Source organism: Haliotis rubra, unplaced genomic scaffold, assembly GCF_003918875.1.
Source record: "Haliotis rubra isolate DU_JTF1 unplaced genomic scaffold, ASM391887v1 Scf49, whole genome shotgun sequence".
NCBI classification, from domain to species: Eukaryota; Metazoa; Mollusca; class Gastropoda; order Lepetellida; family Haliotidae; genus Haliotis; species Haliotis rubra.
This window is the reverse complement of record NW_025767179.1, coordinates 26,297-41,238: the sequence shown is the minus strand read 5'-3', so window position 1 is coordinate 41,238 and position 14,942 is coordinate 26,297. Positions and strand designations below refer to the sequence as shown.

Sequence of the window (14,942 nt, the reverse complement as noted above, 5' to 3'; positions counted from 1 at the left end):
TTCTCAGTCTGCCCTGTACCGAGTTCTCTATGGGCCGGTGTTGTTTTTCAGCGTGCCCTATGTAAATGTTGAATTAATGAACCTTATCGAACCAAAGAGGCATATCGAACACTGTCATAATGAATTGAATGAGAGACACAGCTGCACAAGCAGTCCACTGGGAAATAGGATTATACCAAGTACACATAAACCTCAATAAACCGGACGGAACCAGTCACAGACAATCCGTCCGAATTAATACATTTAAGGCTATCGAAAGGTCTGTGTACTGTAGCGCTGTCGTTTTGTTTGATAGAGACAGTCCCCTAAATAATCGTCCGGAATACAGAGTGTTCTGTAATATCGAGGTCCAAACTAACGAGCTTCCTCTGTTATGGTTTTCTGGTCTAAGAAGAAATTGTATTTTCCGAACGCCAGGTTGAATATGACCCCTGCTTTCATACAACCTGTAAGTTGAAACGGAGGAATTATCGCAATGTCCAATGTGCCATTGCACTGCTCGTTTAGGGCCCTACGTTCCTCTACCCAGCCCTGAAACATGGACAAACACACGCTTATCCGGCAGCTATGACCACAAGTCGTTTCATTTGGACGAAGTTGAAATTTGAGAATTTTGGAAAGAAAATCAAGCTAATGCTTATATTTCACTTTGAGTAGCTACCTGAAATGGTTGTCATGGTAACTCAGATGTCAAATTAGGCGGTGTATAGTTTCTGATATTGTATGCCACAGAAAGTGTATCATTAACATATATATGACTGTGACAAGTCCGTTTGTCTCCTCGTGTGTTGGGTTGGGAAACAACAGATAAGTAATGTTTTACTATTTGATATATAAGAGATTATATTTAACTGACTTAAATACCGCGTTTTACAAGTGCTTCATACTTGCCTACATGTGGCGTTTCCGTTTGCCTTCTGTTGCCAGATCGATAAATGAATTGTAATAGAAACAGTAACTGGAATATCTTTTTTTCTGCAGCATAAGAGAAAGGATCGAGAAATGGATGCTGGTAAGATATTATTGTTTTTCATTTACGCTTATAATTAAACATGAAAGCAAATTCAGATTTTGAAATTATACTGACTGCTGAAGAAAGCATACAGCCATGTTAGATGGTCGCGAAAATTGAAGTGTACATATACAAGAAATGGTTATTTGAAGGTGAACGTTTGATACGGGTGTTTGATACAACCATTACGGTTGTATTTTGGACTTGAAGACAGCAGTTATTCTGAGATTGTGACGTTTTGATAACGTTTGTAATAATTATTATTTAGTCAAATCCAGTTTTCAAGTGTATACTTTCTTTACCCGACTGTTGAATCAGGTGGGGATTCCGTGCTTAGTGTGCCAGATTTGCCTTTCTTGTGCAGACTAATGTGGGGATTGGTGGACTCAATGGCGACAAAATATATACTCCTCAAGGAGCTGAAAATGACATTCGCGAGCACACTGACCCATTGACCAGGATATAAGTTAGCTCTCTGAGCATGATGTATGGATTTCATAATGCAAACTGAGTATTACTATTGTTGTTGTTGTTGTTGTTGTTGTTGTTGTTGTTGTTGTTGTTGTTGTGGTCCTAAAAATGTTGTTTAGTGTTTTCTCTGAGATTAAGTCCCGTGTTTACTTCGGTGTTCAAACACTATATAAAAGTTATTTTCTCTTAATAAGCCTGTTTTCTAAATCATGTCTCTGGCTTCTTTCATCATATATTTTCAGTAGGCGTTAGACTCATTCCAATTTATGGCAAACTTGGACAAGGGAAAACGATTCTGTCATTAAAATACGAACGAGACCAAACGCTCCTGATCTCCCTGAAAGAAATCATAATGTGTTTCATGTGATAGGATAAGAAATGGACCAATACAGGTTAGATTAGAATGTTTTATTGAAGCTGTCTATAAACATCTTGCCAGCCAGAGACGGATAATAACGTTGTACATCAGAAAAAGAGCTTTATCTTAACTGTCCCCGTCCTAGCAAGGCTGATTATATGTGTGGGGATTAATGAATTATATATGAAGTGACCAGGCGTTCCAAAAATACACTTTGAAGAAAATAATCCATATTGTCATGAAATACCATGTGAAATCTCACAGGGAGAACCTTTTCTCGCAGATATCGCTCCCTACTCATTCCAACTATTTTCCATAAATATGGTCAAGCCGTCCATTGGACGCTGTGATTGACGGGGCGCAAAATACAAGCAATGAAATGTAATCGTGCACTTTTACTCACGTGCACGTTACGTGAAAATAACAGGAATAATCATTGTCATTTCACATCAAGAGTTTAAAATTGCCCCGATAATATCCCATCAAAGGAAACAGCATTTAATTAGAGACATCAAACATGTGCGGCAGGCTGTCCTCATCACCACGCCATGACCTGCAGAGATAACCCTGCTGCGGTGTTGACAAGACTAGTAATATCGTTAGGCAAACACAGTCTCTCTCTTCGTGTCTCATATTGCATGTCCTTGCATATTTCTGTTTGCAGAGATCCGTGAATTATTCAGAATATTTGACAAGAACCGAGATAACACTATTTCATGCAAAGAACTTGGTAAGGCGTTCAAGGTGTTTGGATTGCCGTTGTCCGAAGAGGAAGTTCAACAGGTGGCCGATGAGCTGGATCCTAGCGGTGGGTAGGATGTCATTTCCTGGTTTGTGTGAAGGGTATTGCTGGTCTGTGTGAAGGATATTGCTGGTCTGTTTGAACGATGTTGTTGGTCTGTGTGAAGGATGTTGTTGGTCTGTGTGAAGGATGTTGTTGGTCTGTGTGAAGGATGTTGCTGGTCTGTGTGAAGGATGTTGTTGGTCTGTTTGAATGATGTTGTTGGTCTGTGTGAAGGATGTTGTTGGTCTGTGTGAAGGATGTTGCTGGTCTGTGTGAAGGATATTGCTGGTCTGTTTGAATGATGTTATTGGTCTGTGTGAAGAATGTTGTTGGTCTGTGTGAAGGATGTTGCTGGTCTGTTTGAAGGATGTTGTTGGTCTGTGTGAAGGATGTTGTTGGTCTGTGTGAAGGATGTCTGTGTGAAGGATGTTGTTGGTCTGCGTGAAGGATGTTGTTGGTCTGTGTGAAGGATGTTGCTGGTCTGTTTCAAGGATGTTGTTGGTCTGTGTGAAGGATATTGCTGGTCTGTTTGAATGATGTTGTTGGTCTGTGTGAAGAATGTTGTTGGTCTGTGTGAAGGATGTTGCTGGTCTGTTTGAAGGATGTTGTTGGTCTGTGTGAAGGATGTTGTTGGTCTGTGTGAAGGATGTTGTTGGTCTGTGTGAAGGATGTTGTTGGTCTGTGTGAAGGATGTTGTTGGTCTGTGTGAAGGATGTTGTTGGTCTGTGTGAAGGATGTTGCTGGTCTGTGTGAAGGATGTTGTTGGTCTGTGTGAAGGATGTTGTTGGTCTGTGTGATGGATGTTTTTGGTCTGTGTGAAGGATGTTGTTGGTCTGGGTCAAAAATGTTGCTGGTCTGAGTGAATGATGTTGTTGGTCTGTGTGAAGGATGTTGTTGGTCTGCGTGAAGGATGTTGTTGGTCTGTGTGAAGGATGTTGTTGGTCTGTGTGAAGGATGTTGCTGGTCTGTGTGAAGAATGTTGTTGGTCTGCGTGAAGGATGTTGTTGGTCTGTGTGAAGGATATTGTTGGTCTGTGTGAAGGATGTTGTTGGTCTGTGTGATGGATGTTTTTGGTCTGTGTGAAGGATGTTGTTGGTCTGGGTCAAAAATGTTGCAGGTCTGAGTGAATGATGTTGCTGGTCTGTGTGAAGGGTGTTGTTGGTCTGTTTATGAAGGATGTCGCTGGTCTGGGTGAAGAATGTTACTGGTCTGTGTGAAGGACGTTGTTGGTCTGTGTGTATGATATTTCAGGTCTGTGTGGAAGATATTGCAGGTCTCTGTGAATGATATTGCAGGTCTCTGTGAATGATATTGCAGGTCTGTGTGAATGATGTTGCAGGTCTCTGTGAATGATATTGCAGGTCTCTGTGAATGATATTGCAGGTCTCTGTGAATGATATTGCAGGTCTGTGTGAATGATATTGCAGGTCTCTGTGAATGATATTGCAGGTCTGTGTGAATGATATTGCAGGTCTGTGTGAATGATATTGCAGGTCTGTGTGAATGATATTGCAGGTCTGTGTGAATGATATTGCAGGTCTGTGTGAATGATATTGCAGGTCTGTGTGAATGATATTGCAGGTCTGTGTGAATGATATTGCAGGTCTGTGTGAATGAATGCAGATATTGCAGCAGGTCTCTGTGAATGATATTGCAGGTCTGTGTGTGAATGATATTGCAGGCCTGTGTGAATGATATTGCAGGTCTCTGTGAATGATATTGCAGGTCTGTGTGAATGATATTGCAGGTCTGTGTGAATGATATTGCAGGTCTCTGTGAATGATATTGCAGGTCTCTGTGAATGATATTGCAGGTCTGTGTGAATGATATTGCAGGTCTGTGTGAATGATATTGCAGGTCTCTGTGAATGATATTGCAGGTCTGTGTGGAAGATGTTGCTGGTCTTTGAGCATGGAAGTTTTTGGTCTGTGTAAATTGGATAGTACTCGTTTGTATGAGTCATATTGGTGGCTTGTGTGAAGCACATTCCTAGTTTGTGTGGGTAGAATGTGACTGGACTGTAGAGGTCTGATCTGTATGAGAATGTGTGGGTGGTATGCTAGCTGTCTGCTGGATGGAAGGGTTAGGGAAGCGCATCTATGTTTGGATATGTTACTATGCTGTTGCTGGGTTGTATCTGGAGGTATTACTAAGATGGTACTGGTATGATTGGTGTTTTGACTAGATTGTATCTGGTATGAAGGGTATGTTACTTGGGTGCTGTTGGTAGATATGATGGGTGTGTTACTTGGGTGCTGTTGGTAGATATGATGGGTATGTTACTTGGGTGCTGTTGGTAGATATGATGGGTGTGTTACTTGGGTGCTGTTGGTAGGTATGATGGGTATGTTACTAGGGTGCTGTTGGTAGATATGATGGGTATGTTACTAGGGTGATGTTGGTAGATATGATGGGTATGTTACTTGGGTGCTGTTGGTAGATATAATGGGTGTGTTACTTGGGTGCTGTTGGTAGATATGATGGGTATGTTACTTGCGTGCTTTTTGTAGATATGATGGGTATGTTACTTGGTTGCTCTTATTAGATATGATGGGTGAGTTACTAGGGTGCTGTTGGTAGATATGATGGGTATGTTACTTGGTTGCTCTTATTAGATATGATGGGTGAGTTATTAGGGTGATGTTGGTAGATATGATGGGTATGTTACTTGGGTGCTGTTGGTAGGTATGATGGGTGTGTTACTTCGGTGCTGTTGGTAGATATGATGGGTGAGTTATTAGGGTGCTGTTGGTAGGTATGATGGGGGAGTTACTAGGGTGATGTTGGTAGATATGACTGGTATGTGTCTTGGTTGCTGTTGGTAGGTATGATGGGTATGTTACTTGGGTGTTGTTGGTAGATATGATGGGTATGTTACTTGGGTGCTGTTATTAGATATGATGGGTGAGTTGCTATGGTGATGTTGGTAGATATGATGGGTATGTTACTTCGGTGCTTTTGGTAGGTATGATCGGTATGTTACTTGGGTGTTTTTGGTAGATATGATGGGTGTGTTTCTTGGCTGCTGTTGGTAGATATGATGGGTATGTTACTTGGGTGCTGTTGGTAGATATGATGGGTGTGTTACTTGGGTGCTGTTGATAAATATGATGGGTGTGTTACTAGGTTGCTGTTGGTAGATATGATGGGTATGTTACTTGCGTGCTGTTGGTAGATATGATGGGGATGTGTTACTTGGGTGCTGTTGGTAGATATGAAGTTTATGTTACTTGGGTGCTGTTGGTAGATATGATGGGTATGTTACTTGCGTGCTTTTTGTAGATATGATGGGTATGTTACTTGGTTGCTCTTATTAGATATGATGGGTGAGTTACTAGGGTGCTGTTGGTAGATATGATGGGTATGTTACTTGGTTGCTCTTATTAGATATGATGGGTGAGTTATTAGGGTGCTGTTGGTAGATATGATTGGTGTGTTACGTGGGTCCTGTTGGTAGATAGGATGGGTATGTTACTTGGCTGCTGTTGGTAGATATGACTGGTGTGTTACTTGGGTGTTGTTGGTAGATATGATGGGTGTGTTACTTGGCTGCTGTTGGTAGATATGATTGGTATGTTACTTCGGTGCTGTTGGGAGATATGATGGGTGTGTTACTTGGGTGCTGTTGGTAGATATGATGGCTGTGTTACCAATTTATTGCTGGTATATATGATGAATGTGTTACTAGGGTGCTGTTGGTCTGTATGGGAATGGATGAGATGTGACTTTATTCAATCATTCGTATAGATGTGACTGGTGTGCGTGCTTGCGTGTGTGTGTATCCCAGATGTGGGAATGAGTCAGGTGTGGCTGGTTAGTTTATATGGCTTGGACTGGCGACAACTGCTCGTCTGTATCTGAATGGGTGTATCTGAAAGTCGTTGATCTTTTTGGTACTTTGTGTCTGAGGCGTTTCAGTGGATTATATGGTTACTGTTCTGTACTTAGTTACATTTTTACAGATACAAGTATGAAGCTGATATGTCTGAGCTGGTAATGTGCCTGCTTTATTTATCTATTGCGTGTCGTTTGGTTTGTTTCTTTTGTTTGACGCCGCAGTCAGCAATACTCAAGCTATATGTCGGTGGTCTGTAAGTAACCTTGTCTGAACCAGACTATCCAGTGATTGTCATCCTGAGCATCTGCCTACACAGTTGTTTAAAACAGATTTTGTACATGATTTTACAGGTAGCGGTAAGATAGAGTACAAAGAGTTCTACAACTTTATGGTGGAGCACTTAAAGAAGGCCGAAGACCCTCAGAAGCAAGACAACGCCATTAGGATGGCTTTCAAGGTGTTCGACAAAAATGAAGATGGCTTCATCGATGCGTCTGAACTGCGAGCAGTCATGCAAAACATGGGAGAACCTTTGTCAGAGAAAGAGGTCAGCGATATGATGAAGGAGGCTGCCGTAGATGACGACGGGAGGGTCAACTATGAAGGTGAGGGTCAACTGTGTCTGAATCAAAAGGGAACGGAATGGCCAATTATGAAGGTGAGTCGAGGGCAATACATGGCGGCAGGGAGGTAAATATTTACCGACGAGGAAACTATGAAGAGGAGTCGAGGGCAATACATGGCGGCAAGGAGGTAACTATTTACCAACTGGCCAACTATGAAGGTGAGTCGAGGGCAATACATGGCGGCAGGGAGGTAACTATTTACCGACGAGGAAACTATAAAGGTGAGTCGAGGGCAATACATGGCGACAGGGAGGTAAATATTTACTGACGAGGAAACTATGAAGGTGAGTCGAGGGCAATACATGGCGGCAAGGAGGTAACTATTTACCAACTGGCCAACTATGAAGGTGAGTCGAGGGCTATACATGGCGGCAGGGAGGTAACTATTTACCGACGAGGAAACTATAAAGGTGAGTCGAGGGCAATACATGGCGGCAGGGAGGTAATTATTTACCGACGAGGAAACTATGAAGGTGAGTCGAGGGCAATACATGGCGGCAAGGAGGTAACTATTTACCAACTGGCCAACTATGAAGTTGGGTCGAGGGCTATACATGGCGGCAGGGAGGTAACTATTTACCGACGAAGAAACTATAAAGGTGAGTCGAGGGCAATTCATGGCGGCAGGGAGGTAAATATTTACCGACGAGGAAACTATGAATGTGCGTCGAGGGCAATACATGGCGGCAGGGAGGTAACTATTTACCGACGAGGAAACTATAAAGGTGAGTCGAGGGCAATACATGGCGGCAGGGAGGTAAATGTTTACCGACGAGGAAACTATGAAGTTGAGTCGAGGGCAATACATGGCGGCAGGGAGGTTACTATTTACCGACGAGGAAACTATGAAGTTGAGTCGAGGGCAATACATGGCGACAGGGAGGTAACTATTTACCGACGAGGAAACTATGAAGTTGAGTCGAGGGCAATACATGGCGGCAGGGAGGTAACTATTTACCGACGAGGAAACTATGAAGGTGAGTCGAGGGCAATACATGGCAGCAGGGAGGTTACTATTTACCAACTGGCCAACTATGAAGGGGAGTCGAGGGCAATACATGGCGGCAAGGAGGTTACTATTTACCAACTGGCCAACTATGAAGGTGAGTCGAGGGCAATACATGGCGGCAGGGAGGTAACTATTTACCAACTGGCCAACTATGAAGGTGAGTCGAGGGCAATACATGGTGGCAGGGAGGTAACTATTTACCGACGAGGAAACTATGAAGTTGAGTCGAGGGCTATACATGGCGACAGGGAGGTAACTATTTACCGACGAGGAAACTATGAAGGTGAGTCGAGGGCAATACATGGCGGCAAGGAGGTTACTATTTACCAACTGGCCAACTATGAAGGTGAGTCGAGGGCAATACATGGCGGCAGGGAGGTAACTATTTACCAACTGGCCAACTATGAAGGTGAGTCGAGGGCAATATATGGCGGCAAGGAGGTTACTATTTACCAACTGGCCAACTATGAAGGTGAGTCGAGGGCAATACATGGCGGCAGGGAGGTAACTATTTACCAACTGGCCAAGTATAAAGGTGAGTCGAGGGCAATACATGGCGGCAAGGAGGTTACTATTTACCAACTGGCCAACTATGAAGTTGAGTCGAGGGCAATACATGGCGGCAAGGAGGTTACTATTTACCAACTGGCCAACTATGAAGTTGAGTCGAGGGCAATACATGGCGGCAGGGAGGTAACTATTTACCAACTGGCCAACTATGAAGGTGAGTCGAGGGCAATACATGGCGGCAAGGAGGTTACTATTTACCAACTGGCCAACTATGAAGTTGAGTCGAGGGCAATACATGGCGACAGGGAGGTAACTATTTACCAACTGGCCAACTATGAAGGTGACTCGAGGGCAATACATGGCGGTAGGGAGGTAACTATTTACCAACTGGCTAACTATGAAAGTGAGTCGAGGGCAATACATGGCGGTAGGGAGGTAACTATTTACCAACTGGCTAACTATGAAGGTGAGTCGAGGGCAATACATGGCGACAGGGAGGTAACTATTTACCAACTGGCCAACTATGAAGGTTTGTAATGGGTAGTTCATCGCGGTAGTGAGGTCGACTATGTACTAAGGGTGCACTTTGTAGGTATGTTAAGGGTATAGCACATGAAGTGAATGAAGACAGTAAAGGAATGGTTCAACCAATAGTTTCACTAATGTGCAGCCACTGAGTCATAACTAGTAACAGCTGATGGACGTTCGCAGCGAGTCAGCCTTCAGACGGCACCAGGTGCATAACAACCGTCTTTTAAAATTCTCACATTATCCAAAAAATATCATTTTCTTTTATGTGCACGTGCGGAAGGTTGAAGAAAAAACGTTTTAGGTGGGCGTTCAGATGGTAAAGCAAAAGGTTATTTACTGACTATTTCATTACTGTATCAAAAGAAAATTAATGCTAAACCAGATTACACCTCTCTGTGCCTCCAAAATCTAGCTAAACATTTCAACGATAAGAAATGACTAAAGACCTTCAACCATTGGACACATGTTGAAATTAGCGTGGTGATAACACTTGTTACCCCTTTGTTGTATTTAGCATAACCCAGAAACCAGTTTCGGGGAAGGGCAGTTTTGTCGGCCCGTTTTATTCGAACCAAAATGGGCGCGATATTATTATGGTATTACAGTTGAATGAAGTTGAATGAAGTTGAATTATGTGAAACGTATTAGTGTCCCACTCTAAAACATTCTGCACATCTACGTAGTCTACGTGTTTACGTATCTACTTAATCTATTTAGGAGAAGGTATCACCAAGTATCGAATTATCAACGTTTCTCGAATAACTGACAATAGTAATATCATGCTTAAACTTACGTATGTGTCATTATGATGTACAAAGGAAAGGGTATCATCGGGTATCAAAACCTACCGACTTTGCAATCATATTTTTCCAGTAATCAACAATAGTTTCCGGTCTATTTGATATAACCTCTTGCTCAAGTTTTGTTTAGTTCTTTAACGCTGCATCCCAAAATTGTTCATTTATTTAACAGTTTGGTTTATAGTCTGTCGGCAATCTTAATTTCACTTTATATGATTTACTTTTTTGCTTTAAGTGAAATTCATCGGTACGTTTTCACTGCAAACAGACTATAATTAGCATGATCGTTTTGTCTGAAATTCAACCTTGGTGTGCTTTAGCGAGGAACTATCTTGGCATTCAATATACGAGTAACTCTTCATTTAAACGCTTTGAAGTTTTTTGTTCAATGAGTTTATTATGAGAGTATTTTTTAACGCTGATACTTTGAAATGTTTACGGTTAAATAAATTACAGAAAAGGCCAAATGAAAATATACGACTAAAATGTCTCCAACCATGAATTATATATTAGAATAAACTATTTCCAATGCTTGCTTAGACTGTATCTAGCCTGGGACGACACAGTATATCTGTCTCAGTAACAATATGCACGATTATTATACCATATATGGAGATGAAAGTATCTTCTACGTAAATGATAAAAAAATTAAACACTGGTCCTATTACGCTTCTATAAGTTTAAGTATCAATTACGCACCTAGATGTATCATCTAGTAAACGAAAGTATCTAGTACAACAATATAAATATGGATGTATCTTCTACCTAGATGAAACATGTTAGACTATGGCACAAACACGCTTCCAGAGACACCGTAACCTTGTGGTGTTAGCTGTACTATTAACTCCGCAGTCAGCGGTCATTGATGTTGTGAGCATCAATCGATGTGATCGAACCTCAGTCAGTCAAAGACCCGATCATCTGATACCGACTGATAGTACTTCCAATCAGGTGCATCTGCACGATTCTGAAATCGTATAACTCAGGTGGCATGTTGTTTTAAACTTATTTTATTGACAGAGAAAATGATTAGGAACAAGTTCTCCAACTTAGAATACCCTCTCCTTGGTATGTACATAGGTAATTTAGATTCCCGCAATTAAAGATGACATACAGAGGACAAGAAAGTAGAATATGTAAAAAGTGATAGAGCTTATACAAAATAACATGTTCGAATCCCAGATGCACTTCATAATGTTTGTAGATTTATTTATGGGTTTCGCAATGTGTTATACATCTAGGACACGCATCACTGAAGACGATATAACTCTGATGTAACTGAAAAACAGTTCAAAGTGACGTCACACCTCACTCACGTAGTCTGTCATATGTCATATTCAACATATGTTCCATCTAACTTCATATAAGTCTATAACGACAATTTCTGTTTGTTTTCAATACAATGTCTTCACATTCGCATTGTCTAGTGTGGCAAAATCCGACTCACTCCTGTTGCAATAACCAAATAACGTAACGATTAAAATGCAAATATTATGGATGACAACTTCTTTTTTCTTGTATGTCACAACGTTTCTGGGCTATTCCTTGCCCCTTCGTCAGGTGAATTGTAACAAACAAGATACATCAATGAGTATATCGATATACTAAACGTACCAGAAGCCAGTGTTGCATGTATATACAATAAATTGGATAAGAAACAGGAGATGAAAGTGTGAGATGTACAGATAATAGGAGAAGAAGAAGAAAAAATATGTTTATTTATGTGTCACATGTTATATATAAAACATACATAGACTTTAAAACATTCAATAAAATATAACATCCGGCCATATGCCCTATGAGACACAAGGCACTAAAATCCTAAAACTGATAGTAGTAAATAAAATATCACAGCTTTGTAAGCAACAATGGGGTGTGGTATATTTATTTAATTACATGACTACAAAGTGCGTTTACGTCTATTAAACATTTTAGTAACTAATGCAGCTAAGGGTTTTATTAATTTAACATTACCTAGCATATATGCGGCCTGGTCAGAAGGTGACAAGAGAGAAAAAAGGGTTAATATTTAATACATTTTCCCACAAGTCATATCGTAAATCCGAATATAGTGGACAGCTGACCAAAAAGTGAACTTCGTCCTCAATCGTATTGCCATCACAACATTTACAAATTCTATCGTCTAAGGGTGTTTTAGGGCGTGTAAATCTACCGACCTCTGTTTCCAGAGGTAGGGTGCCACATCGTAACTTGCTAAGTGTACTGCGATGAGATCTAGGCAGAAGTTCAGTGACATGTGGCTCAGCTGTTGATAGTTTCTTAAACTTTCTGTAAGTACGAAGTTTATTCCCGTTAGGTTTCCCTCGGGGATCGGTCGTTCCAAAGTTCGACTGTTCAGTAGAACAGAGCTTACGCCAGAACCGTACAATTTCAATTTTTTGTTTGGAAAATGGAGTTGTCCAACCCATCTCTTCCCGGACCGCTAGATTTGGAGTCTTACTGCCTACGCCCAGGAAGAATCTACAGGACTTATTTTGTACTGCATTTATACAACTGAATAATTGTTTTGTACCCCATATGGCTGACCCATAGTACAAGACATATAGGCTTTGTTTATACAAGAGGAGAGTTTATACAAGTGATGAGAAGATGTGGGTAGAAGCCAGTAATGAGCTAATTGGCTTCCCAGGCACTGGGGAGGTACATTCCTTGAACATTCCGTGATCCATGGGCGGATCCAGGAATGTTGAAAAAAAACAGAACCCCCCTGAACCCCCCATTGACTCCGCCAACGCAAAAAAAATCTTCAATGTGGACTTAAGTCATTTTCAACCCCCTGAACCCCCCTTTGGATCCACCAATGCCTTGATCCCTGTTCAGCTGCGGTTGTAATTGTCTTATTACAGCTGGACTGGGATTATACCCATTGACGTATGTTGCTTGTTTCAATTCACCTGACGAAGGGGCAAGGAATAGCCCAGAAACATTGTGACATACAATAAAGAAGAAGTTGTCATCCATAATATTTGCGTTTTACTTGAACACCAACTTCTAAATGCCCCTCAAGAACCTCAACGTAACGATGTGAACTAAACGACTTCGAATCCCTGATGACGTAAGTGTTTGTTGTGTCAGCCTCTGCATGCCATAATAATTGACCACATGATCTGCCTTTCAGATTTCATCAACACGTGGACGGCAGCAGCTACGTCTACGAAATAGTCTTCCTTGCAAAAGAGTTGACCACGTGATCGGTGTGCGTGCGCAGCTTGTCGCTGTACCCTGCAGTGCCTTGTGTTCTTCTTCCTACCATGTTGAGGGACTCTCACTTTGTTGACCTTCACCTTCACAACTGACATTGTCGCTCTCGCCAAGAGAGGAGTTGTGTTGATATTGTTCCTCCTGAGTTACCTCCCTTGTACTACAACTGCAGGGATGATTTTTCGCTTTGTATCAAGGAAACAGAATGTCGCCCCAAACGTCGCCTTAGCTTTCATAAGATTTGACCCTAATGTAACATAGCATAATCTAGCATTTACGTTTAATACTGGAACGAAAATTATAAAGTAGATGTTACATCCGTCAAATCAATCTGAAGAAAAATGATCATGTGTCTCGAATTCATCGTACCCTTCCGTGACAAGCCGATTGGCGAAAGAACGCAAAGAATTCTTCCAATTTGAATAAGAAATCTTATTTTGAAGTAATATGTAGGCATTACAGCAGGATTTATTTATTCCTGATTAAAAAAGGTTTGAACCTTTTACGAAAAAAATCCTTATCTTAAGAAGTATTCTATTTTTTCATTTAGTGTTTGCAAATTGCGAGTGTAATATTTCTCATGGTAAAAATCACAATAAGAAGACGTCTTCGATATAAAATAACTCACATGATGAAGTTTAACTGAAACAGTTAGTCAAGGAGTTTGTGATTTCTTTGTTAGCAGCGGCAGTTCTGCAATCTAACCCACTCAGCCACCGTCGGTTTACATAAGAGTCTGACAACAGATGGTGTGAAACTAATGAATAGTTCGTCTACTTCGGTGCATCTTTAAATTTTTGGTATATATCATGAAAATGGATATCAAACTAAAGTTAGCTTAGAGTAGCTTAAACCGAGTAGCTTTTACAGTTCAATGTGGCTGCCATGTAAAACGGTGCAAAACCAATTGTGCCTATTTCTTCAAAACAATTGAACTCATATTGCAAAAAGATAATAGTTAAATATTACATTAGGCATAATAAAAAAAACAATTAAGGCTGAGTGATTGTCTTCGTTTCGAGTTATGGCGGCACAAAGTAGGTAACAAAGTTTGGAATGGTGACGAATGAGCTCTCGGGTTTATGGCACAAGGGAGGCAACTCTCGTTGCTCTAGCGGAACTACAGCTGCAATCTTTCCACCGAGGCTTGAAATGTGCCAGTATGCAACCTTCATCGGTATATGCAAATTATGCCAACGGTTAAGCTTACCCTCTCAACACTCTTGAATTTTAGACATAAACCGGAATAGGTGTTTGCATGCTTCTCGTTGTTTTTGAAGTAACACGAATATACCGTTATACATTTTAATTTGTTGGTGTATATACGTTGGTTGATTTGTTGCAAATTTACATAGCTTCGTAAACAATTTCTACATCACCGATTTATCTGATCTACTTCCAAAACACCTTGTATTTACCACGGTACAGATTCGTAAAAAGGGATCATGGTAAAGTTAACTCGATATTTCTTCCAATTTGTTTGTTTTATTGACCCACGAGATGCAGATATACAGAAGAAGAAAAACATTTTAAGAAATCTAACTATTATTTGCAATGGGCATCTTTACACGTATTTGTCTTTATTAAGCATCGGTGCTTATAAACTAACCAATTATTCAATACTGGTCTTACAATACAGACATATTTACAAGGTGTTTTAGGATTTGAATTGTTACTTGAAATATCTACAAATTGTTATTGTTTGTTTTGCATTGATACAATATTCTGCTGGAATGGTTGCTATGACAGATTACTGTCTTTGGTAAATGGGACTGTGCTTA

General features: G+C 40.9%; 1 protein-coding gene across 1 annotated transcript in view; it reads left to right on the top strand.

Annotated features, from left to right (window-relative positions):
• The window catches only part of LOC124291284 (neo-calmodulin-like), an 85,397-nt gene extending 72,266 nt beyond the window's left edge, over positions 1–13,131 (top strand). Inside the window, exons 3-6 of the mRNA XM_046728257.1 lie at positions 982–1,012; positions 2,506–2,649; positions 6,814–7,068; positions 13,079–13,131. Of these exons, the coding sequence (XP_046584213.1) occupies positions 982–1,012; positions 2,506–2,649; positions 6,814–7,068; positions 13,079–13,122 (474 nt within the window). The 3' untranslated portion in view covers positions 13,123–13,131. The remainder of the gene's footprint in view (positions 1–981; positions 1,013–2,505; positions 2,650–6,813; positions 7,069–13,078) is intronic.
• The last annotated feature ends 1,811 nt before the right edge of the window (positions 13,132–14,942 follow it).